Source organism: Lithobates pipiens, unplaced genomic scaffold (assembly GCF_037356315.1).
Source record: "Lithobates pipiens isolate NorthernLeopardFrog02 unplaced genomic scaffold, aLitPip1_a1.2 Scaffold_8, whole genome shotgun sequence".
In the NCBI taxonomy this organism is placed as follows: Eukaryota; Metazoa; Chordata; class Amphibia; order Anura; family Ranidae; genus Lithobates; species Lithobates pipiens.
In genome coordinates this window covers 482,196,563-482,222,853 of record NW_027507903.1, presented here as the reverse complement: position 1 = coordinate 482,222,853, position 26,291 = coordinate 482,196,563, and the positions used below count along the sequence as shown (strand labels likewise).

Sequence of the window (26,291 nt, the reverse complement as noted above, 5' to 3'; positions counted from 1 at the left end):
TTAGCAAGGTTTATTGCAGATTCTTACCTGCTTCAGCTCTCTAGATTTTGACATAGGCCGTTCTAGAGCTCTTGTTGAAGGTGTAAACTAAGCGGCACGGCCCGTCTTTGTGATCACATGATTGTCTCCAGCAACCTCATGGCTGTGGTGTCTCATCGGAGATAAAACAGTCACTGCCATACACCTAAAGAGAGTGCTGAGGATACCTGCAATTTTGTTTCTGAGCTTTTTACAGGAGCAAGGGAATGAGAACCGCATCTACATCTTCATCTACAAAGTACCATTGGTATGATTGCAAATTGGAATTTTTGTTTGTAGGTGGAATTGAAAAAGTAATATTTAATTATATGGAAGACCCATACACTGTTGTATCTACCCTACCCTCCTCCTCTGCAGATCTGCGTATACTGTAGAATTACAGGTTCTCTTGGGGCACCCTGGGACTTGTAGTGCCACCGCAGCACCACGGGTTAGCGCACAATGCATGGATACACAATAACAGTAATGTATGCCATCGTAGCCACGTGCCTGCAGCATACAGCGTGTGTAAAACCCTCTGCTCACCTCCCGCTGTTGCCATCATCTCACGTTACCGCCGCTGCCGTGAAGGATGCAGGCGGCGGCGGTGCTTGGAGAAAGCAGTAATTGTCAGGAATAATGGCAGCTGTGACTCAGCATTATTTTCTATTTTTCTTCTTTATGTCTTTCAGGCACAGAATTTCCAAGTCTAAATTTAGGTAAGAATACTGCTGAAAAGCTGCAGCCAATGATGCTCTTTTAAATGACAGCTGCTCCGTCCAATCATGTAGCAGTAAGGCATGCTAAATTCGCTCACACAGTCAAAGATCAATAGCTGCAAGGCCCAATCACTGCACAGAATAGAATGCTCTGTTCACACACAGAGTGAAAGGCAGGTACTCTATCCAATCACAGCACAGCCTGGCACACTGCATTCAGTCGGAGATAGGTGACCGCACTGATCAATCCTAGAATGGCCTGTAATGCTGGATTCAGTATGGGCAGATGCTTCTTTGAATTACAGAGCAGCCCAAAACATGGACTGTGCTTTAGTGTGGTAGGTGTGTCTGCGTAAAGAAGGTGAAAGTGGGCCTTGTATGGATGTGGCCTATAGATTAGCCATCTCTAATCAAGGGCTTTTTGTAAATCTAAAAGTAAATTGTAACACTAAATGACAAGCTTTACCATTTTTGGAGGTAAAATAATATTAAGTCTAGGTTTGTCAAAAACTTCTGTCGTTTTGGGAGGAAGAGGCAAAAAGAAAAAAGTTTAGGTTGCATTTCAATTTGTAACATATTTAGCTTTCATGGTGGCATTTTTTTATGTTTATCCCCAAAACATATGATTAAATAATGTCTACTTTCTGTTAGCTAAGTTAGTGCTTATACTAGCATTGCTTCTGCTTTTGTACAATGTCCTTGGACCCCTGGTGCTAATGTCTGCAGCACATGAAATTTTGCAACGAAAAGTGATGTTTTGGTACAGAGATTATCCTCACTGAAAACTAAATACTAAGTCATTTGCACTAACCCCTACTGTGACGGAATGCTTGGCACACTGCTTAGGTGCTTCTACCAAACAGTGCCTCCTCTCATCCAAACCGTTCAAGTAGGCCGAGAGCTAATAGAAGCCATTTTACCCCAAGCATTATACAAAGACAAGATGCTGAGGTAAAACCAAAGGAATTACTGTTTATTGAACAGAAATACAGATTTTTATACACTTCTAAAGTAGGTCTGGTACCACATGAACAGTAAAACCAAATATTGACCCAAAACATCACACAATGGTTAAATAACAAGCTTGTTGACACAAGGCTAATCCCATCTTTAGAAGCTCCAAGAGTTAGCTAAATTAGTCAACAGACAGAAACAATAGGTGATTCAATTAACCCATTTAGCAATGGGAATTCAAACCTAGGAGGCACATAATAGGAGAAACACGAACTTGTGTATTCTGTCCACTAGACAAGAAGACAAACAATGTTCCAGCAGTCTCATCAAGTGGAATTGATTTATGTTTATAGATTTATTGAGGGAGATTGTTGATAAATATTTTTGTCCCAAGTGAAGAAACCTCTCCAACCCAGTCTGCAGGAGGGCCACCATGTTCCCTCTGACCATTAACCTGTACAGGATTAATATTACATCTTTCCATCCACACCAGAAGGGAAGCTTTATTGTCCTTATTCAGAAAGGTAATTCAAGCCTCGCTCTCAGCATCCATTACGTGGTTATCCAGCATTAGAGAATGATCTGCTGGGCCAAAATCAGTGGGTGGGAGGCAAGCCCCTAGTCCCCTCCAAAAGGCCATTTCACGGTTGGGTCTGTCCCATTACACCCCCCATCAAAAGTAGACTAACAAGGTCCCGGACCTATACCTTGTCTGGACCTGTGTTAGTCGAGTAGAGTAAACCCACATAGGTGGTCAACATGATTTCCATTCTTGACCGCAGCGTAGGGTTGTTATCAAAAAAAGCAAAGGAAGAGGCGCCTCTGGGTGTAGAGATAACATACACTTTAATTGTAAAAACGTATTTAATACAGGCAACTCACATTTTGGATGTGATGTATGATCATTCAGTCACTTTAAAAGCTGAGCATGGATGTGGTCATCTGATAGTCCATCAAGCTGAGGCGCTGTAGCCACTAGCTGCTAGAAAAGGGCACAGATGCCGGCCGTGGAGCGCAGTTCAAAGCAGAATCTCAGCCTGTACGCTCACGAAACCGGTCACGCCCACCTCATGATGTCATCTCTCTCCGCCTGTGCTCCAAATTTCATTCTGCTTTGAACTGCGCTCCACGGCCGGCGTCTGTGCCACTTCCTGGCCGCTACCTGCTACAGTGCCTCAGCTTGACAGACTATCAGATGACCACATCCATGCTCAGCTTTTAAAGTGACTGAATGCTCATACAGCACATCCAAAATGTGAGTTGCCTATATTAAATATGTTTCTATAATAAAAGTGTATGTTATATGTCAGAGGCCCCTCTTCCTTTGCTTTTTTTTCACAGACTTTGGAACATGGTTTCTGTCCTTCACTGATGGCAGCCCTGGATATGGAGCTCCTGGTTTTAAATGCTTTCCTTTGTTCTACTGGATGGTAGCTTTTATATTTATAATCATACGGATCTTAACATACTATGGACTCTCATTCATATAATTGGATTTTTTGTTTCAATTGGTGAGAGGCAATGGTTGACATTGGGAAAAGTCTTTGACCCTATTTTTGCGCATTTACTTGTGTATAGGGTTGTTATCAGTATGTGTTGGACAAAGGTTGTGGAATCTCTGTCTGGCTGCCAGCGCTTCAGCTGGGTGTTTTTTTACAGTTCCAGGGCCCAGTCTGGTGCTGGGGAGGGTGGGCCAACTGCTCCAGCTCCCTGGAGCCATGAAGACACGTGAGGTCAGCGAAGCTCTGCCCTGATGTCAGCACTTCAGCTGGGTGATCTTTGCCGTTCGGGGGCTCAGTCTGCTGCTGGGGAAAGGGGCGGACTGCCCTGGCTTCCTGAAGTTTTGGAGACACTATAGGTGCTAGACAGAGGCCAGCGGCACTCTGCCCCATTGCCAGTGCTTCAGCTGGGAGTAGGAGCTTCACTAAATCAACATGTCACTGGGGAGAGGGGTCACATGCTTTGGCTCCCTGAAACACTGGAGTTGTTGTCGGTGCTGGGCAGAGGCTTGTAGCACTCTGCCCTGATGCCAGTGCTTCTGCTACCGCTTAGGTACTTCTGCCAAACAATGCCTCCTGCCCTCCAAACCGTTCCAGCAGACCAAGAGCTAATACCAGCCCTTTTATCCCAAGCATTGTACACAGACAAGATGTTGAGGTAAAACCAAAGGAATGACCGTTTATTGAACAGAAATACAAGTTTTTATACACTTCAAACGTAGTTTAGTCACCACATAAACAATAAAACCAAATATTGACCCAAAACATCACACAATGGTTAGATAATGAGCTAAAGTTGGCATAAGTCTAATCCCTTTAAAAGAACCTCCAAGAGTTAGCCAAATTAGCCAACAGACAGAAACAATAGGTGACTCCGTTAACAATGAGACTTCTCACCTAGGAGGCACACAATGGGAGAGGCACAAACTTGTGTATTCTGTTCACCAGACAAGCCATCAGAAGACAAATAATGTTCCAGCAGTCTGATAAAATAATTTATGTTTATAGATTTCCCTAGGGAGATTGTTGATAATTATTTTTGTCCCAAGTGTTGAAGCCTTTCCAACCCAGTCTGCAGAAGGGCCACCATATTCCCTCTGACCATTAACCTGTACAGAATTAATATTACACATTTACATCAACTCCAGAAGGGAATCTTTGTTGGCCTTATTCAGAGAAGTAATCCAAGCCTCGCTGTCCACATCCAGTACGTGGTTGTTCATCATTAGATAATGATGTGCTCTCTCTATGGGCCATAATTAGTGGGTAGGAGGCAAGCCCCTAGTCCCCTCCAAAAGCTTGTGTCCTGGTTGGGTCTGTCACACCTACCAATCAGCCCAACCTAAACTTCTAAATGTAACCCTACACATCGAACTAACCCAAACACCTAATGCCAACACTACACATCAAGATAACCCAGACACCTAATATTAACACTACACAACAAACTAACACAAATGCCTAATACTAACCTTACACATCAACCTAAACCTAACTCTCAACCCTTCAATTAAAGAGGAACAGTTACCAATGCGAATTTGGAATAATCTGAATATCCACTCTTGAATTGTTCAAACAGTGCATCCTTACCTCTCATAGATTTAAGTTTCTAAAATTATTTTGCTGTATTTTATCCCTGTCAAAGTGTCAGCCTTTAAACAGACCCAGTGATCAGAGCTCAGATTTTATCTCAAGCCCTTGTGTCATTAGTATATAAATATGTCCCTAATGCAGTTGGAAAGCACACCAACAGTAGGTATCAGCCCCACAATTGTACAGAAACAAAATCCACAAGGGAAATGGGGAATAGAGGGCCCCGGGGCTATATGACACCAAAGGAAAGTAACAGAGTAATATTAAAGTGGAGGGCCACCCTAAAAAATTAAATAAAATGCTCCTAAAAATGTGAAGAAAAAAAAAATAGAAGAAAAAAAAAAATGTTTTTTTACTTACCAGAAATGGCTGTTGCTAGGCAGATCGTACTAATCTGCCACTTCCTACACCGCAGTGATCTTCAGTCTTCTCCTCCTTGCGTAGTCATCTGGGGAAGGTGGCGCGGTGTGTTCTGGGAACTGTGTGTGTCCCAGAACACAGCTGGCCATTCACAAAGCATGCGCATGTGCAGTAGGAAACGGGCAGTGAAGCCGCAAGCCACTAAGGTTTCACTTAGTTCAAATGGCGGCACCGGGACCCAAGAGCTGAGGGACAGGTAGGCTGACATTGCGGGCACCCTGGACAGGTAAGTGTGCTTATTAAAAGTCAGCAGCTACAGTGTTTGTTGCTGCTGACTTTTAAAAAAAACAATTTTCAGCTGTCCCACCACTTTAAAACAAGTATTTTTTTTTGAGAGTACTAAATTATCTCCTATAAATACCATTGTTTGGGGAAATGATTGTAAACATTATGAACAATGTAAAAACACAATAGAGAAAAAAAGAAGATACACCATATACCAATGTTTCTGATTTGTAAAATTCCAAGAGTCCTCAGGGTAAGTACTGTGCTTTTTGGAACCCATTCCCAACTGGTCAGTCCTTCTCACCTTGGGAACCGTTGACATCCTATAACCTGCTCTGTTTCTTAGACTCCATAAGCTATAGTTTCCTGATTTGTTATCCAAGGGTTATCCCCTGAGGAAGACCATCACGGTTGAAATGCATTAGTGTCTATTGGAATTTTACAATCAGAAACATTGCTATATGGTGTATCTTCTTTTTTTCTCTATTTTGTGTTTACATTGTTCATCATGCTTACAATAATTTCCCCATACAATGGTGTTTATAGGGGATATTTTAGTACTCTCAAATAAAAATACGTTTTTATATTACACTATGTGTAATGCCCCGTACACACGAGAGGACTTATGTCCGACAGACCTCCAAAGGAGTTCCGCCGGAGTTCCGACGGAGTTCCGACGGAGTTCTGGCGGACTTTTCGACCGAACGGACTTGGACACACACCATCACACCAAACTCCGACGGAGTCGAACGTGATGACGTACGACTGGATTCGAATAAGGAAGTTCATAGCCAGTAGCCAATAGCTGCCCTAGCGTCGGTTTTAGTCCGTCGGAGTAGCATACACACGAGCGGATTTTTCGAAGGGGACCGGGTCCGGCGGAGTTCCGTCGGGAAAATTTGAAGCATGCTTCATTTCTAAAGTCCGTCAGACTTTAGCGAAGCTAAAGTCCGTTGCAGCCCACACACGATCGAATAGTCTGACGGACTCAGTCCGTCGGACTTTGGATGTCGAAAAGTCCGCTCGTGTGTACGGGGCTTTACTTTCCTTTGGTGTCATAAAGCCCCGGTGCTCTCTATTCCCCATTTCTCTTGTGGATTTTGTTTCTTGTGTCATTAGACTATATCATGTACTCACACGTTTATATGTTTTTTTCCCATATGACAGTGCTGTACCTGACAGTGGGAGAAGGTATAGCAAGTGAGATCAAGGCACAGGTGTCAGGGTCTGTAGTATGACTGGTAACTGGACATAAGAAGATATGAAAAATGTGATCTTTAATTAAATGATGTGAGAACAGGGTTTCTTTAAGGCCGCGTACACACGGGCGGACTGTTCGCCCAACTTTGTTCGTCAAACAGTACGACAAACAGTCCGCTCAAAATTTGCATGAACGAACTTGACCACACACGATGAACGAACAGTCCGCTGAAAGCGTGCGCGATGACGTGAACGGCACGTACGACGGGACTAGAAAAACGACGTCCTATACACTGCAATGCAACTTTCGCCGTGAAAACTCTTTCTGAGCATGCGCGAGACTTAGTTTGTCGAACAAGCCTACACACGAGCGGACTGTCCGCTCAAACCAAGTTTCAGCGGACTGTCTTACGGGAATTCCGAAAAACTTTGTTCGTCAGACTGTCCGCTGAAACTGTCCGCTGAAGCCCACACACGAGCGGACTGTCCGCTGAAACACTGTTCAGCGGACAAAGTTGGGCGAACAGTCCGCCCGTGTGTACGCGGCCTTAGACCTGTTTTGTTTCTCTACAGCAGCTAGATGTAGGGCTAATTATTAGCCCTGAGCGCAGGCATGAGACAGGACAGCCTCCATGGGTGACCTACAGTTTGACACTGAGCTTACATTACTGCGCTGACCGGGGGGATAATACAAGTGAATAACAGCACACACGACAGCCTTGAGAAGTAAAACTGCAACATTATAAACACTTAAGCATGGGGATTCATATTCTTACAAATGTTTATGTCTGACTGGTGCTTTTTAATTGGCAAAGCTAACCCTAATCCCAGTATAACAGCCACGAACCTTGCCCTGTACCAAGGACAAAGACTGCCACGAAAATACAATGCGCCCAAGTAATCCGATCACATTATCATTATCTAGGTGTAGCAGACTCACTCAGCCATAGTGGGGTGACACTTAGAAGGTCTCATCTTCCACCCACTCGCTGCTCGCAAAGGAAGCCTCTCACAGGATCCCTCCCAGTAGTACAGGGGTTAGAAAAATCTGCGGGTACAGAGTCATTCACTAATGCCAGCTCTGCTCACTGGATAATTACTGGTTGTACGAGATACTTAGTACTAATTACAGGCCGCCCACTCTGAAGAACTAAACCTGCTTAGCAACTGTGCTGACAATGGACCCAAGTAATTGAGTGGAAAGGGGGGCCCTGAGATGTTTAAAGCAGCTCAAGGAGAATGAATTCAGGTCAGCATAGAGCTTGCGTTCATCCTTTTTTAACAAGAGGCGACCTTCGAGGACTGGTAGTCAAACAACGCAAAGCAATGTGTATCACATTTCCTGGTGGCAGGGGACTACCCAGAAAGGTGGGGGAGGGTTTTTTTCAAACTCTTTATTCTTGTTCTTATTTTTAGTTTGTCAGGTGGGCTGTTTTCTTCTGTTCAAAAGGTCAGAATTCAGTGTTTGCAAATAATTTAGCATTAAAGGAAGTCCAAGGTACCTGTATTAAAAAAGGACACATGTAGCAAACACAGGAAAAGGTGCATAATTGGAGATAATAAGATCATATTTTATATGAGTTAGATGGATAGATAGAAAGCTACTTGTAGAGCCCTTATGTGACAGGAAGTTAGATGTGTGTATTAAAACATCTTCCCAGTTTTGAAATCATTTTCAAATGCAAGTGTAAGTAAAAAAATAAAAAATAGTACAGTACATTTCTGCAATATATGCACATTTCTCCATGGTTTGTCTATAAAAATGCTACAAGGCAAATAAAATACCCATTAATCTGCCAAAAATCCAGTGGGCTCCTAACTTTCTGTAGTGAGCTAATAGCTCTGCTTCTGGTGCACTGAAACCCCAAGCAGTGTTGTCGGCCATGCCTGAGTTGTCCCTTTCTGAACTACAAAATACCACCCCCTCTTCTCATCTATATACCATAAATGGGAGTAAATCTGTAGTCCAGCAGTATTGGATCGAGCAAGGAGGATAACACTGCCTAGGTTTTCAGTGCAGCACAGGCACTGTTATCAATCACTTCAGAAAGTTAGGAGCTCACCAGATTTCTGTCAGAGTCAACAGGTATTTTTCTGCACTTATGTCTTAACTAAAGAGACAAAACAGGGAAATGGCATGTATTGCAGAGATGTACTGCATATAGTGCCTTGAAAAAAAGTATTCATACCCCTTGATATTTTCCACATTTTGTCATGTTACAACTAAAAACGTAAATGTATTTTATTAGGATTTTATGTGATAGACCAACAGAAAATGGTACATATTTTCCAAGAGGAAGGAAAATGATAAATGGTTTTCATTTTTTTTTACAAATAAATATGGGAAAAGTGTGGTGTGCATTTGTATTTAGCCAATACTTTGTAAAACCACCTTTTGCTGCAATTACAGTTGCAAGTCTTTTTGGGTGTGTCTCTACCAGCTTTTCACATCTAGAGAGTAAGGCCGCGTACACACGCGCGGACTGTTGGCCCAACCTTGTCCGCTGAACAGTGTTTGGGCGGACAGTCCGCTCGTGTGTGGGCTTTCAGCGGACAGTTTCAGCGGACAGTTGGACGGACAAGGTTTTACGGAAATTCCGAAAAACTGTCCGCTGAAACCTTGTTTCAACGAACAGTCCGCCCGTGTGTAGGCTTGTTCGTCAAACTAAGTTCCGCGCATGCTCAGAAAGGATTTTCAAGCCGAAAGTTATAATGCAGTGTATAGGACGTCGTATTTTGCGTCCCGTCGTACGTGCCGTTCACGTCATCGCGCACGGTTTCAGCAAACTGTTCGTTCGTCGTGTGTGGCCATGTCCGTCCATGCTAAGTTTGAGCGGACTGTTCGCTCAAACTGTTGGACGGACAAAGTTGGGCCAACAGTCCGCGCGTGTGTACGCGGCCTAACAGTTTTTGCCCATTCTTTGAAAAATAGCTCAAACTATGTCAAGATGGAGAGCGTCTGTGAACAGCGATTTTCAAGTCTTGCCACAGATTCTCAATTGAATGTAGGTCTAGACTTTGACTGGGCCATTCTAACACATGAATATGCTTTGATCTGAACCATTCCATTGTAGCTCTGGCTGTATTTTTAGGGTCGTTGTCCTGCTGGAAGGTGAACCTCCACTCCAGTCTCAAGTCTTTTGCAGACTCTTAACAGGCTTTCTTCTAATGCCTCGTACACACGAGCGGACTTTTCAACATCCAAAGTCCGTCAGACCGAGTCCGTCAGACTATCCGATCGTGTGTGGGCTGCAACGGACTTTAGCTTCGCAAAAGTCTGACGGACTTTAGAAATGAAGCATGCTTCAAATTTTCCCGACGGAACTCCGCCGGACCCGGTCCCCTTTGAAAACTCCGCTCGTGTGTATGCTACTCCGACGGACTAAAACCGACGCTAGGGCAGCTATTGGCTACTGGCTATGAACTTCCTTATTCGAGTCGGGTCGTACGTCATCACGTTCGAATCCGTCGGAGTTTAGTGTGATCGTGTGTGGCCAAGTCCGTTCGGCCGAAAAAATCTGTCAGAACTCCGTCGGAACTCCGGCGGAACTCCTTTGGAAGTCTGTCGGACGTAAGTCCTCTCGTGTGTACGGGGCATTAGATTGCCCTGTATTTGGCTCCATACATCTTTCCATCAACTCTGACCAACTTCCCTGTCCCTGCTGAAGAAAAGCATCCCCACGACTTGATGCTACCACCATCATGTTTCACGGTGGGGATGATGTGTTCGGGGTGATGTGCAGTGTTAGTTTTCTGCCCCACATAGCATTTTGCTTTTAGGTCAAAGAGTTCAATTTTGGTCTTATCTAAACAGAACACCTTATTCCACATGTTTGTCGTGTCCCCCACATGGCTTCTTGCAAATTGCAAACAGGACTTCTTATGGCTTTCTTTCAACAATGGCTTTCTTTTGCCACTCTTCCATAAAGGCCAGATTTGTGAAGTGCACAACTAATAGTTGTCCTGTGGACATATTCTCCCACCTGAGCTGTGGATCTCTGCAGCTCTTCCAGAGTTACCATGGGCCTCTTGGCTGCTTCTCTGATTAATGCTCTCCTTGCCTGGCCTGTTAGTTTGGGTGGACGCCCATCTCTTGGTAGGTTTTCAGTTGTGCCATACTCTTTTCCAGTTTCAAATGATGGATTGAACAGTGCTCCGTGAGATGTTCAAAGCTTGAGATATTTTTTTATAACCTAACCCTGCTTTAAACTTCTCCACAACTTTATCCCTGACCTGTCTGGTGTGTTCCTTGGTCTTCATGATGCTGTTTGTTCACTAAGGTTCTCTAAAAAAAACTCTGAGGCCGCGTACACACGCGGGGACTGTTCGCTCAACTTTGTCCGTCAAACAGTTTCAGCGGACAGTCCGCTCAAAATTAGCATGGACGGACTTGCCCACACACGACGAACTAACAGTCCGCTGAAACCGTGCGCGATGACGTGAACGGCACGTACGACGGGACGAAAAATACGACGTCCTATACACTGCAATGCAAACTTCGGCGTGTAAATCCTTTCTGAGCATGCGCGGAACTTAGTTTGACGAACAAGCCTACACACGAGGGGACTGTTCGCTGAAACAGAGTTTCAGCGGACAGTTTTTCTGAATTTCCGAAAAACTTTGTTCAGCAGACTGTCCGCTGAAACTGTCCGCTGAAAGCCCACACACGAGCAGACTGTCCGCCGAAACACTGTTCAGCGGACAAAGTTGAGCGAACAGTCCCCACGTGTGTACGAGGCCTGAGGGCTTCACAAAACAGCTGTATTTATACTGAGATTAAATTACACACAGGAGAACTCTATTTACTAACTAATTAGGTGACTTCTGAAGGCAATTGGTTCCACTATTTTAGTTAGGGGTATAAGAGTTAAGGGGGCTGAATACAAATGCACGCCATACTTTTCAGATATTTATTTGTAAAAAAAATTGAAAACCATTTATCAATTTCCTTCTACTTCACAATTATGTGCCACTTTGTGTTGGTCTATCACATAAAATCCCAATAAACTACATTTACGTTTTTGGTTGTAACGTGACAAAATTTGCAAAATTTCAAGGGGTATGAATACTTTTTTCAAGGCACTGTATGTTGTTTTTTTTTGCCCAGGCATACACTTTAACCACTTGACCATTCACAACATTTATACACCCTAAAAGACTTTGGTTTGTCCTCCAGGGTGCATTTATACACACTAGGATCTTCTATTTGCAGTCCGACCAAGACCAGTCAAAGTCATCTGTAAGAGATAGTTACTCATACCTCTCATTCATTGTAACACAAACACTTTCCATCACTGGTAAAATGTTGCAGCCTGTTTCAGCTGATCTGACACAATTTAATGTGTCATTGTCCTGGAGGTAACAGGCAACAGTTGAGGAACAGCTGCTTTAATCGGGACTTTGTCACACAGGTCCACTAGAGTCCCTTTAAGAACTTCCATTTAAGCTAAGTGGTAAGGTACACTCTGCCATCCTAAAGGGAATTAAACAAGGACAGATTTGACAGTGCAGCCGTTAAGGGGTTATGAAGTAATTTAATTTATTGGCTTGGATGTGCCCTCCTGTTCGCCCTTGTGTATGATGCAAAGGGCATCTGTGCATACAAATATATGCAATGCAGAGGGCAAAGCAGAAATAAGACCTATCCAAGGGTTATACATATAAATAGCAACCCTTCATGATATGAATAGGTATAGCAGAACCTACAAGAACTGTAATATATTTAATAAAAATAAATAAAACCACATGATAGTATTATTGCTATGGTAAAGGCTAATGTGGATTACCTTAGCAAATTAATTTATTTATAAAACCCAGGTCTAATTAAAAAACAGAATATTCTTTTGTAATATTGAACAGCTGAAATCATTAAGAGCCCTTTTACACAAATGCATTGTGGTAACGCACTAAAGTAACACACTATAGAGTGTAGTGGCCGACTGTGCTACACATTTTGTGATATGTCAAACTTTTAGAATATTTTGGTGCATTGTCAGGCCATTATTTTTAATGGGCTGCTTTAAAACAACACACATTAAAGCACAAACACATGCACTGCAAAAACATAAATGGGCCCTAAATATAGGCAGGTAAATTGTGCAAATTACCCTGCCATGGAAGAACAGCTAAGAAGCAAATCTATATAACATATTTTTTTTATATATTAAGAAGTATATGTATCAGTCAAAGCCGAACTCCAGGCAAACAGCTAAATATATACATTATATTCAGTTAGGTCCATATATATTTGGACACAGTCACAATTTTTGTTTTTTCAGGTATTTACCAAAACATATTCAAGCTATAGTTCTATAAATATCTAATATGGACTGAAAGTGCACACTCTCAGGTTTAATTTGAGGGTATGTACATCCAAATCGGAGGAAGGGTTTAGGTTCAGGAATTACAGCTCTTAAGACTAACCAGCTCCCTTTTTCAAGGAACCAAAAGTAATTGGACAATTGAATCAAAAGCTGTTTCATGGCCAGGTACTCCTTCATTATTTCTTCATCAATTAAGCAGGTAAAAGGTCTGGAGTTGATTCTAAAGCTGGATACACACCATACGATTTTTTCCTTCAGATTTACCAAAACCATATAATATGAGTTTAAACTTTGAGTTTCAATTTGTATGCAAATACAGGCCCTTGCACTACATGTTTTTGGTAAATCTAAAGGAAACCAGACAACAAAATTTGTATAGTGTGTATGGGGTCTTATTGTGTTATTTTCATTTGGAATCTATTGCTGTGAATCTACATAATTCATTCAGGAGAAGGGGTCCATGCAAGTGAAACAGGGCATTGTAAGACCCCATACACACTGTTAGGTTTTCTGCAGATTATAGTCTTCAGATTCACCAAAACCATATAATATAAGGTCAAACCTTAAGAGTTTCAATTTGTATGCAATTAGGCAGGCCCTTGCACTACATAGTTTTGGTAAATCCAAAGACAAAAATCTGCAGAAAATCTAATAGTGTAGGGGGCTTTTGGATTACAAAAATGAAACAAATCCATCAGAGAGATAGTAGCAACAGTATGAGTGGCCAGATCAACAGTTTGGTACATTCTGAGGAAAGATGAACACACTGGTGAGCTCAGCAACATAACAAATCCTGGACGTCTATGGAAGACAACAGTGGCGTTTGATTGTAGGATCCTCTCTATGGAAAGGAAAAACCCATTCACAACATCCAGACAAGTGAAGGACACTCTACAGGGTGGGCGTATCATTGTCAAATGCTAAATTCAAGAGAAGACTTCACAAGAGCAAAAACAGAGGGTTCACCACAAAGTGCAACCATTCATAAGCCTGAAGAATAGAAAAGCCAGATTAAATTTTACCAAAAAACATCTAAAAAAGCCAGACCAGTTCTGGAAAAGCATTTTTCGAAACTATGATTAATCTGTATCAGAATGAAGAGAAGAAAAAATTGTGGAGAAGGCTTGGAACAGCTCATGATCCAAAGCACACAACGTCATCTGTAAAACATGGTGGAAGCTGTGTGATGGCATGGGCTTGCATGGCTTTCATTGGCACTGGGTCATTGGTGTTTATTGATGATGTGACAGAAGACAGAAGCAGCCGGATGAATTCTGCAGTGTTTAGAGATATAAACTCTGCACAGATTCAGCCAAATGCAGCAAAGTTGATTGGACGGTGTTTCACAGTACAGATGGACAATGATCTAAAACACATTGCAAAAGGAACCCAAGAGCTTTTGAAGGAAAAGAAATGGAATATTCTGCAATGGCCAAGTCAATCACCTGATCTCAACCCAATTAAGCATGCATTTTACTTGCTAAAGGCAAAACTAAAGGCAGAAAGACCCACAAACAAAGAACAACTGAAGACAGCTGCAGTTAGAGCCTGGCAAAGCATCAGAAAGGAAACCCAGTCATTGGTAATGTCCATGGGTTCCAGACTTCAAGCAGTCATTTCCATTAAAGGATTCACAGCAAAATAATAAAAATTAACATTTTATTTATGATTATATTCATTTGTCCAATTACATTTGAAAATGGGGGGAACGTGAATAAAAATGGTTTCAGTTCCTAAAATTTGTACTTGATATTTCGGTTCACCCCCTTGAATTATAGCTGAAAATCTGCACTTCAAATTCATTTGGATTGTTTTGTTTTCATTTTATTCTGGTGGCATACAGAGACAAAAGTAGGAAAATTGTGCCTGTGTTCAAATATATATATGGACAAAACTCTGTGTGTGTGAGTATATATATATATATATATATATATATATATATATACACACACACACACACACACACACACACACAGTTTTAGCTACCAAAGGATTTGCATTTCTATACATCCGATCCAGGGATTTACATAGCTCTGCCAAAGGGCATGTCCTTATCTGTCTGGGCAGAAGACCTGATATATCTGTACTGCAGTTCAACAACACTTTAAATGTCTTTTCCCTCCCCCAGTCTGTGACTGGACAGAGAAAAGAGAAGCAGCAGAATGATGAGCTGTCACTTTACTCTCCAACTATCAGCATGTTCATTGCACTGGAGAGTAACGTATTTTATTAATGTAAAATTTGTGTCTTTTGTATCTGCCTGAAATTCAGCTTTAATAACAATATAATAGACTATAAATGGATACAACAGGGCACATTATCTCTTTGTGGCAAAACATGTCAAAGCAAAAAACATCACACAAGATCAGAACTATCTCTCAAGGGTGGGGTGTTTGTCACTCACAAACCTCAAGGTTTGGTCATCTTTGCCTTTTCACTTCTTGTGTAACACCCTTCCCTGTTTCCAACATTCTGCAGCCGTTACTGGCGTCGCTGGAATCGGTTTTGTCGGAGGAAGTGCCGGGCAGCAGTGAAGTCTAACGTCTTCTATTGGCTGGTGATATTTCTGGTTTTCCTGAACACGCTGACCATTGCTTCCGAGCACTACAACCAACCTGACTGGCTCACCGAAGTACAAGGTATGTAGCAGCACCGAGCCAAGATCAATCATTGACCCTCTCACACAGAACACTCCCAATGTAACAAAAAAGGAGCCTCATTTACACCAGCTGGAAAACATAGTAATGTATTCCAGAACAGCCAATCAGATACTTTTATTTTTAGTTATGGTCTAGTAAAAATGGAAGAATGCATCTGATTAGCTACATTTGCTATAGGAAAGCGTACAGAAGTAGATGACTTAAAGTAAAAGTGAAGCCAATCACTAAAATATCATCTAATGGCGCATACACACGATCGGATTATCCGGCGGACTTAGAAAGAAGTCTTGACTCAAAATTGTCCACTAGACTCGGCAGTCCGCTAGTCTGCTAGTCCACCGGAGTTTTGAAATGAACGGACTTGCCCACACACGGAGTAAAGTCCATTCATTTTGAACGTGGCTCCAGGTAGACGGAACTAGGGAAGGAAGTCAATGTCGCCACCTGCGAGATTGACACCTTGCTAGCCCCGTCACCTGGTATGGATTTAAAGGGGAACCCCTACGCCGAAAAAATGGCACGGGGGTCCCCCCAAAGTCCATACTAGACCCTTATCCGAGCCCGCAGCCCAGACGGTCAGGAAAGGGGGTGGGGACAAGCAAGCGCCCCCCCTCCTGAGCCGTACCAGGCTGCGTGCCCTTAACATGGGGGGTGCTTTGGGGAAGGGGGGCCCTGCAGCCCCCCCACCCCAAAGCACCTTGTCCCCATGTTGATTGAGGACAAGGGCCTCTTCCCAACAACCCTGGCCATTGGTCTTATCAGAATCCGGGAGCCCCCTTTAATAAGGGGCCCCCAGATTCTGGCCTCCCACCCTATGTGAATGAGTAGGGGTAAGATGTACCCGTACCCATTCACCTGGGGGAAAAAAGTGTTAATAAAAAAACACAACACAAGTTTTTAAAATACTTTTTCTCTTATATTCACCGACCGACACAGCTCCTCTCTGTAACTGAATGGGTTTGTTAGCCTGCCACTAGGAGAAACTAGGCAAAATTGTAACACAATACATATAATTGTCAGTACCGCCCAGGGGACGGACCCTGTGCTAATAACCCTCCCTGCTGCCCCAGCAGCTTCAGTTTTATTTTGCCTAGTGAAGGAGAATGACCTAGGAACCCTGCGGGCCCTTTGGTCCATTTTTTTGATGCAGGACTTATGCTTTTGTGCAAGATGAATGATCCTGAGATCTGGGTTAAGTTATCCTTGTAGTCCCCCCAGTCTGGCCATCAAGCATGTGCAGCTACGGCTCGGCAGGCCACAACATACCTCAGCTACAGAGGTGGTCAGTGAGCTTCAATGCTCCGGGGTATACATATGACCGGGCTACTGATGTCTGGATCACAGTATACCGAGGCCAGCAGCCACCCTGTAACTGCGCAGGAGTGGGTCTGTGATGGAATGTCTCCCAGCTCTTCTGGACTGGTAAGTACGGCTCTCCCAGCTTCGGTGTGATGAGCAGCTGGGCATTCCCTGGGAGGTCGATTTGGGGGCCACCTCACCTCCTTCTCTTCTCTCCCACGTCCCTATCTTCCCTCCTCCCCCCCGGGGGGGCGGCTGCATGTGTCTGCTGTGTGGTGTGTGTACAGGGGATCACTGGGTCTCTCACCTGTATGGGGTCTGTGCGGTTAGCGATGGTCCTGGTTCCGGTGTGGGGGGTCCCACAAAGGTGCCTGTTGGGATATTTTTCTGTGTTTGAGGCAGCACTGTTCCTCTCACCGCATGGCGCTGTCCGGCGGCCATCTTGGATGGGGCAGAGCAGGTTCCCCTTGTGAGCTTCAGCGGCCATTTTCTGTAGGGTTTCCCTATTCAGAGCATTGGCAGCCATTTTCTTGAAGCCTGATCACTTTATTTCGCCGCAGCTCTCTTGTGACAGCATGCCATGTGCTATCACATGCTGTTTCCTGTGTATACAGGTCGCTGAGCAGCCATTCCCTGAACGCTGGTGCAAGCTCTGCAGATCGCTTCAGTGCTCTTTTCTACTGATGCTGCCGACACAGCCTCTTCACTCTGCACTTGGGTAACCTCCTGGGGACTACAGGGCTAGTGACCGACACAGATCGCCTCAGGGTGGTGAGTCTGGCGCTAAGAGCCCCCCCAGCCAGCGGCACCAGGAGGGTGGGACCTTCACTGTCCTAAGTCCCCTTTCAGGTGGCAAACTGGTGTTTCTTCCCCCAAAATCCAGGCTATTGCAACCGGGTCACCTGCGGATGGCGCTGTGCCCATGGACACCCTGACGGCGGTCCTTAACTCATTTGTTGCTAAAATAGAGGCGGTGCGTGGAAGGAAAGGTGCGCTAAAAAGGCCCCTGCCCCGTCCTCTGGGGAGAGCTCTGATGCAGACTCGGGTCCTGCTGTGGCTGGTGAACCCTGCTCTGACCTATCAGACGAAGCTGACCAGGACCAGTCGGACAGTGAGAATGATTCCCTGTCCGGGTCCGGGCGTGACAAAGCGCTGGTTGGAGCACTTATCACAGCTGTGCGTGATACCCTGAAGATCCAGGAGCCAGCGGATCCCTCTGCTGATGTATCGGTCCCCTTTGGGTCCCGCAAGCAAGCACATTCACCTAAGGTGTTCCCGTATTTGACTTATTTTTACAAGTTCATCTACAGGGAATGGGGTCGGCTGCAGTGCGTTACCCATTTGAGGAAAGCCTTCTCAAGAAATGGTCGGCTCCTCCGGTCATGGACCCCCCAGTATCCAGGTTAAAGTAACCACGATCCCGGTGGAGGGGACTCCTGCATTTAAGGTTCCCACGGACAGGAAGGCCGAGGCGGTAGCTCGTTCCTTGTTTACGGTTGTGGGGTCCGCCATACGACCAGTACTGGCATCTGCACTTGTGAAACAGACACTGACTGAGTGGGTAAAACTTTTGTACCGCGTATTGGGAGAGCAGAAGGCTTCTCCTGTCTGCGTGGAATTGGCGGACCAACTAGTGCAAGCCCTCAAGTACGTTTGTTATGCGTCCCTGGATACCCTCCCTTTTGTTATCCAGGGCTTCAGTATCAGCTGTGGTGCTGCGGCGCCTGATTTGGTTAAAATGCTGGTCGGCAAAAAAACAAAAAGTGCTACCGCATGAAGGTTTGCCCCCACCCATGTCTCGGGTGGGGGGTCGCCTTCGGAAGCTTGCAGCCCGGTGGTCCTCCCGATTATCCGACCAATGGGTCTGCGATCTGATTTCCACTGGCTACAAGATAGAGTTTCTCTCTTGGCCGCCAAACAGATTCTTCCCCTCCAGCATACCCGTGTCCCTAGTTCGCCGGGAGGCCCTGTTGGGCGCGGTAAGGGACTTGCTGCGTCGAGGGGTGATTGTACCAGTTCCGGAATCGGAACGCTTCCAGGGATTCTACTCAAATCTGTTAGTGGTTCCCAAGAAGGGAGGGGTACGTCCAATCTTGGACTTAAAAGCCCTCAATCACTTTGTAAAAGTGCAGAGGTTCAGGATGGAATCAGTTCGCTCAGTAGTCGCTGCACTCCATCAAGGGGACTCCCTGGCGTCTTTGGACATCCAGGATGCGTACCTGCACATACCCATATGTCTGCGGCATCAAAAGTTTCTGCGATTTGCAGTTGGGGAAGCCCACTATCAGTTTGTGGCTCTACCATTTGGCCTGGCATCAGCCCCCCGAGTCTTTACCAAGGTATTGGCTCCAGCTTTGGCGTTGCTGTGACAACGCGGGATCGCGATCATGGGATATCTAGACGATCTCCTCCTGAGAGCATCTTCCGCCTCGGAGTTGGAGGAGGATGTTGCGATCACCATGCAGACTTTGCAAGAATTTGGGTGACTGTAGAACCTAAAGAAGTCGGTGGTTGTACCGACCCAGTATCTGGAGTACCTAGGCTTGCTGCTGGACTCCAAGGAAGCAAGAGCCTTTCTCCCTTCAGACAGAGTGCAGACCCTCAGAGCCACGATAAAACTGCTGTGGAATCGCGAGCGGTCGTCACTTCGCTTTTGCATGCAAGTCCTGGGACTCATGGCCATGCCGTATGCCCAGTTCCACACCAGGGTCTTGCAGAAAGAGATTTTGTCAAAATGGGACAAATCTCCCTTGTCCCTGGATCGCTCGATCCAGGTGAGCCAGTCCGTTAGAGATTCCCTGCTATGGTGGCTGCGATCCCCGGTGATTCAGTCAGGAAAGTTGTTCCTCCCTCTCAATGGACGGTGATCACAACGGATGCCCGCCTATCCGGCCGGGGTTGAGTGATGGGGATTCAGTCGGCGCAGGGCCTCTGGTCGACGGAAGAATCCAAGTTGCCGATCAATCTGCTCAAATTGATAGCACCCAGGCTGTGCCTCCACACATGGTCGTTGAGTCTTCAAGGGCATCCGATCAGGGTACAGTCGGACAACGCCACGGCTGTGGCATACATAAATCAATTAGGGGGAACAAGGAGCTCAGCCGCTGCTCGGGAGGTCGCTCACATACTTCGGTGGGCAGAGCGACACGTACCGGCCCAGTCGCCCATTTACATCCCGGGGGTGAAAAATTGGCAGGCGGACTATCTGAGTCGACATATGCTAGACCCAGGAGAATGGGCATTGCATCCAGAGATATTCAGGCTGCTGTGCCTGAAGTGGGGCACACCAGATGTGGATCTATTGGCCTCCCGTCTCAATCGGAAGGTGCCAAGATTCGTGTCCAGGAAAAGAGATCCGTGGGCAGACGCATCAGACACGCTGGTGGCTCCGTGGGATCAGTACCAGCTGATCTACACCTTTCCTCCACTGAAACTGTTGCCACGTCTGCTTCCCAGAGTGGAAGCCGAGGGGTAATCCTGGTTGCCCCAGATTGGCCTCAGCGGCCCTGGTACGCAGACCTGGTGCGTCTGGTGGCAGATGCTCCCTGGCGACTGCCGCTGCGAGAGGACCTCCTATCTCAAGGTCCAATCTTTCACCCTGCTTTACCATTGCTGGCTTTAACGGAATGGCTATTGAGAGCCAGGTACCGAGGAACTGGTGTCTGTCGGACTCGGTGATTCCAACTATGTTGAGGGCACGGAAATCTTCTTCACGGAAGATATACCATCGTACCTGTAAGGCCTACATCTCCATGTGTGAGGAGAAAGGATGGCATTCGCGCTCCTTTTCTATATCAAGGATCCTGCTGTTTCTTCAGCAAGGAGTAGACCAGAAGTTGGCGTTAAGCACCGTTAAGGGGCAAATTTCAGCCTTGGCTGTCTTTTTTCAGCGACCCCTGGCGTCTCACTCATTAGTGAGTACCTTCGTTCAGGGGGTACGACATGTAGTCCCTCCGGTGTGCCCACCGTTACCCCTATGGGATTTGAACCTGGTGTTGTCAGCGCTTCAAAAGCCGCTGTTTGAAAACATCAGGGAGATTCCCCCTGTTGACTCTTTCCCAGAAAGTGGTCTTTCTAGTGGCCATCACATCGGCCAGGAGGGTTTCGGAATTGGCGGCCTTGTCATGCAAGTCGCCTTATCTGGTCATTCACATGGATAAGGTGGTGTTGCGTCCGCAACCGTCCTTTCTACCGAAGGTGTTCTCGGCTTTTCATATCAATGAGGACATTGTATTACCATCGTTGTGTCCTAAGCCGAAGCACCCCAAAGAGGTGGCCCTTCACGCTCTCGATGTGGTTAGGGCTCTGAAGGTGTACTTGTCTGCCATGGCCCCCTTTCGGAAGTCAGACTCACTGTTTGTTTCGGTGGCTGGTCCAAAGAAGGGTATGGCGGTCTTGTCGGCCACCATTTCCAGGTGGATCAGACAGATTGTAGTCCAAGCCTACGCCTTGAAGGGGCAGGTGCCTCCCTTTCCATTCACAGCCCACTCTACAAGAGCAATCGGAACGTCTTGGGCCTTCCAACACCAAGCGTCTGTCGCTCAGGTGTGTAAGGCGGCGACCTAGTCGTCTGTCCATACGTTTACCAAGTTCTACAAGGTAGACGTCAGGCTGATGCCTGTTTTGGCCGCAAAAGTTTGCAGGTGGCCGTATAGTTGCAATTATATATGCAATTGAGATTTTTTCCTGGTTTTTCGATAAAAACGCAATACTTTTTGTTAATGCACTGTTGCATTACTTCCGCACTGTTGCGGTCTTGGGGATCACTCCTGTTGAGGATACCCGGTTATTTGGTGGTGTTTTTCCACACACTGCTGTTTTTTTGTGGGTTTAGTTTCACTAGTTCCCACTTGTCATGGTGGATGAAGTTTTTATGCTGTTTTTCCCACCCCTCGTTTGGCACTGCTTGGGGACGTTCCATTTAGTTACAGAGAGGAGCTGTGTCGGTGAATATAAGAGAAAATAGGATTTTTGTACTCACCGTAAAATCCTTTTCTCTGTAATTCACCGACCGACACAGCACCCACCCCTCCTTTTCTCTATGTTATGCTGCTTGTTGACATACTGAAGCTGTTGGGGCAGCAGAGAGGGTTGTTGGCACAGGGTCCGCCCCCTGGGCTGTACTGACAATTCTGTGTATTGTGTTACAATTTTGCCTAGTTTCTCCTAGTGGCAGGCTAACAAACCCATTTAGTTACAGAGAGGAGCTTTGTCAGTCGATGAATTACAGAGAAAAGGATTTTACGGTGAATACAAAAATCCTATTATTAGACTACTCCGGGGGTCTTCTTCCATCTTCGGGGGTCTTCTCGCTGGACTCCTCCGCTATCTTCTGCTCTTTTACTAGCTCTTTTACTAGCGGAGGAGCCCAGCATTCTCCTTCGTCACCGCTGCCATCCAGGGGTCTTCTTCCGACTTCTGGGATCTTGTCCCACTCTTCGGTTCTTCTTGTTGGGCCTCCTCTTTCTTCTTCTAGCTCTTTTACTAGTGTTGGCCCGGTCTTGTCGCTGTCGCCGCCGCCGCCTTCTGCTTCTTCTTCTTCTTCTTTCTTCTTTCTGCTTCTTTGTTTTCTTCCTTCTTCCTCTCTTCTTCCGATGTTGACACGACGCTCTCTCTGGCCATAATGGCAGGGACACGGTGTGCGGCGACTTATATAGAGACAAGGGGCGTGGTCACCGGGTGATGTCACATGGTGACCCCACCCCTTATGATGTCACAGTCCCCGAGGATGCTGTGGGCGTGTATGGGCAAGTCTGCTCGTTCGGAAAGTCCAGAGGAACTCAGCTGCAAAGTCCGGCGGGTTGTCCACCAGACTAAGTCCGCCGGATAGTCTGATCGTGTGTACATGGCATAGGCAGAACTAAATTCTTATTTTGAAAAACTGCAAGCAGACAGGGTTTTTATTGCAGAAAATACATGCAATATCTCTTCTGCAATAAAATAAATCTATCTGCCTGCCTACAGTTCTATTTGGAATGTATACTGAGCTGCGCAGATGCAGCTCAGTGTACATTCCAACACAGCTCTTGTGCATACCAAACTGTTTAATTTACGTGCAGATTAAGCTGTACAATTTCCGTGCAGACCAAGGTGTCCAGCAACAGTAATGCCCTGTACACATGATCGGACATTCTGACCACAAAATCCGTCTGATTTTTTCAGACGGATTTTGCCGAAACTAGTCTTGCATACACACGTTCACACAAAGTTGTCGGAAAATCTGAATGTTTAGAACAAGGTGCCGTTCGTAACGTACGACGGGACTACATAGAGGCCAGTAGCCAATAGCTTTCGTCTCCAAATTTTGAGCATGCGTGGCACTTTGTGCGTCGGAATTCTCTACACACAATTGGAAAAAGTCAGATCGGATTTTGTTGTTGGAAAATTTTAGATCCAGCTCTCAAACTTTTTCCGTTGGACATTCCGACAGAAAAAGTCTGACAGAGCTCACACATGATCGGATTTTCCGACAACATAATCCGATCTGACTTTTTCCATCGGAATTTCCGACCGTGTGTATGGGGCATAACAGTCACAGGTGCTGGATTAAACCATGTAACCCTACTGGGGTTGCCCAGCATTTATTCCTATAGTTCAAACTGTTGCTTGAAATTGTCAGTTGAACTTGAGATTTAATTTGTTTATATCCATACTTACCCATTTAAAATTACATGTTTTTCTAAGACTACCCTCTCTAGAGGGGGACAGCACTGCTGCGAAATTTCACAGTAGAATGAACAGTGTTGTCACCCTTTTACACCAAGTGGAATAATAATGGATCTACTGGTCATTTTGGTTCACGTTACTGGTCGTAACGTGAACCAAAACTGCTGTGTTAAAGTGTAAGTCCAGGCAAAAACAAACTCTAAACCTGCTTTCTGCCACATTCTAAGCCTTATCCATCTAACCCTGTAAAGAAAATCGCTGCACTTACCTATTCTGCAGCCGATCCAGTCCAGTCTCCAGAGGAGGAAGTTGTGGGCAGGAGAGGACCGACAACAACTGTAAATTGGCTGGGAAGTGATGTCACCCATAGACTTACTATGGGGCTTCCGTTTGTCAGCTGCCTCTCCTGCACCCACCTCCACACTGAAGCCACCGCTGACAGCTGATGCTGGGACTGGATTGGCTGCAGAACAGGTAAGTATAGCGATTTTTTCTTTACATGGTTAGATAGATTAGGTTTAGAATGTGTCAGAGAGCAGGTTAAGCGTTAGTTGGGTTTTGTCTGAACATCCACTTTAATGTTACTGACATACTACAAAATATACTGTTTGTCATTCATTTTTTTTGCCCAGACCTCCATTTTAAGGCTGCTTAAGTGAGTCTGTTACTGTAGATCACTGACTTCCCTGATCTGATTGTAACTTAATTTGTAACAACAGTTCTTTTTTTTTAGATTTTAGAAAATTATTCTATTTCTAGCCCCATTAAGTTATTGGTAATGGTAATTAGTTCCTTTCTCCCTTGTGTTGAGTTATGAAAAAAAACTCTATTCACTTGTTAATGGAATAAGCTGGTAATGTTTTGAAACATTTTATCTTGCATGTTTCAGACACAGCAAACAAGGTCCTCCTGGCACTCTTCACCGCTGAGATGCTCTTGAAGATGTACAGTTTGGGGCTCCAGGCATACTTTGTCTCCCTATTCAACCGATTTGACTGCTTCATCGTCTGCGGGGGGATCCTGGAAACCATATTGGTAGAGACCAAAATCATGTCCCCTCTGGGCATCTCTGTCCTACGCTGCGTACGTCTTCTCAGGATATTCAAGATTACCAGGTACCCCCTCCACCACACCTGTGACTGGGAGTTGTATGGCTGTGATATGCAGAGAGACCACAGTTTCCATACAGAGGGCTCTCCTCTGCAGCATGCTGGCAGAGCACAGGCTTTTCTGTTCAGGCTGTGGCTGCTTTCTACAAAACAAACTGTAAGACTTTTGCACACCTTTTGTACTGAGGCACCTGGAATGTATTTAATTGATTTAAACTGAAATTTCAATTGGAATTTAAAGCTAAACTCCAGCCAGAAAGCAGTGACTAGTATATGCAAGTCGCATTCTAGCCTTGTCGAAAAAAGCTCTCCTTCTTTTTGAAGTTCATTGTGTTAGCATTTTTCTCCCACAAAAATGTTCCTTAGGCTGAACATTACATTATACAAATTTCGTTTAGGTTTACCAAAACCATATAATTAGGTCAACTCTAAACACTTTCAATTTGTATGCAATCAGAGAGGCCATTGCTCTACATAGTTGAAGGTAAATCCAAAGGAAATTGAAAATGAAAATTGTATAATGTATGGCCAGCTTCATTCTCCATGTGCAGGGCAACTTCCATGTAGAAGGATCACACTTGCACCCTCCCTATGGCTCCCAGTCATGTTCCTTCCTCTTTGTAGTTTAGATAAGGGAGCAGTGTCATCAGTTACTCTTCTTGACCCAGCCACAGGCATTAATTGGCAGCCTTGTGGCTATGTGGGTTGAAAGTATCCCGGGCACTGTACACACAGACACACACACTGACAATGTCACTGCATTTCCTATTAATTCACATGCAGCACCTCTATAGATCCTCCCCAGGGACCTGGCCACAATGCAGTTTTAGGCAGCAAACAATGACGTCACAAGGCAAAAAAAGTAAGATACAAATTAAAAAAAAAAAAACATTTTTGAGGGGAATGGGGGCAAGGAGTTAGAGCTGCAAGGAAGGCTCAATCCTGGAGTTCAACTTTAATAGGGTGCACTGCTCCAGAACAAGCAACCACCCATCATGCTTTACACAGGTAAAATAAGGGATGAATTTTTTTTTTGATTAGTTGCAGTTACTAAGTGTTTCTTTATGTGTCTCTCAGGTACTGGAATTCCCTCAGCAATCTGGTGGCCTCTCTGCTGAATTCTGTGCGCTCCATTGCCTCCCTGTTGCTTCTCCTTTTCCTCTTCATCATCATCTTCTCCCTGCTGGGGATGCAGCTCTTCGGGGGAAAGTTCAACTTCGACGAGATGCAGACCCGCCGCAGCACCTTCGACAACTTCCCGCAGGCACTGCTCACTGTCTTCCAGGTGTGGCCTTATAGAAGCTTTTCACTTTAAACATTTCCGTCCCTTCTTGATGGTTAGAAGGAGGAAGGTTTAGTAGGATGAACCAGGGTCTTTTGCTGTTACACTTTATAACTGAGCTTTCGTCTCACCATCATAGTTTTTGCATGTTTCCTGACCATGCGGCTTAAAGGGCTGGTAAATTCAGAAGGTTTTTTTATCTTAATGCATTCTATGCATTACGATAAAAAGCCTTCTGTGTGCAGCAGCCCCCCTAACACTTACCTAAGGTCCATCTCTGTCCAGCGATGTCCACAAGTGTCTCAGCCATCCAAGATTCTCCCT

At 45.1% G+C, this 26,291-nt stretch overlaps 1 protein-coding gene across 6 annotated transcripts in view; it reads left to right on the top strand.

The window, feature by feature from the left end:
• The window catches only part of CACNA1C (calcium voltage-gated channel subunit alpha1 C), a 628,086-nt gene that overhangs the window by 395,256 nt on the left and 206,539 nt on the right, over positions 1–26,291 (top strand). For all 6 annotated transcript variants that reach the window (XM_077468880.1, XM_077468877.1, XM_077468876.1 and 3 more), the window contains exons 11-14: positions 711–737; positions 15,430–15,590; positions 24,466–24,691; positions 25,763–25,970. In XM_077468880.1, coding sequence (XP_077325006.1) covers positions 711–737; positions 15,430–15,590; positions 24,466–24,691; positions 25,763–25,970 — 622 coding nt within the window. The remainder of the gene's footprint in view (positions 1–710; positions 738–15,429; positions 15,591–24,465; positions 24,692–25,762; positions 25,971–26,291) is intronic.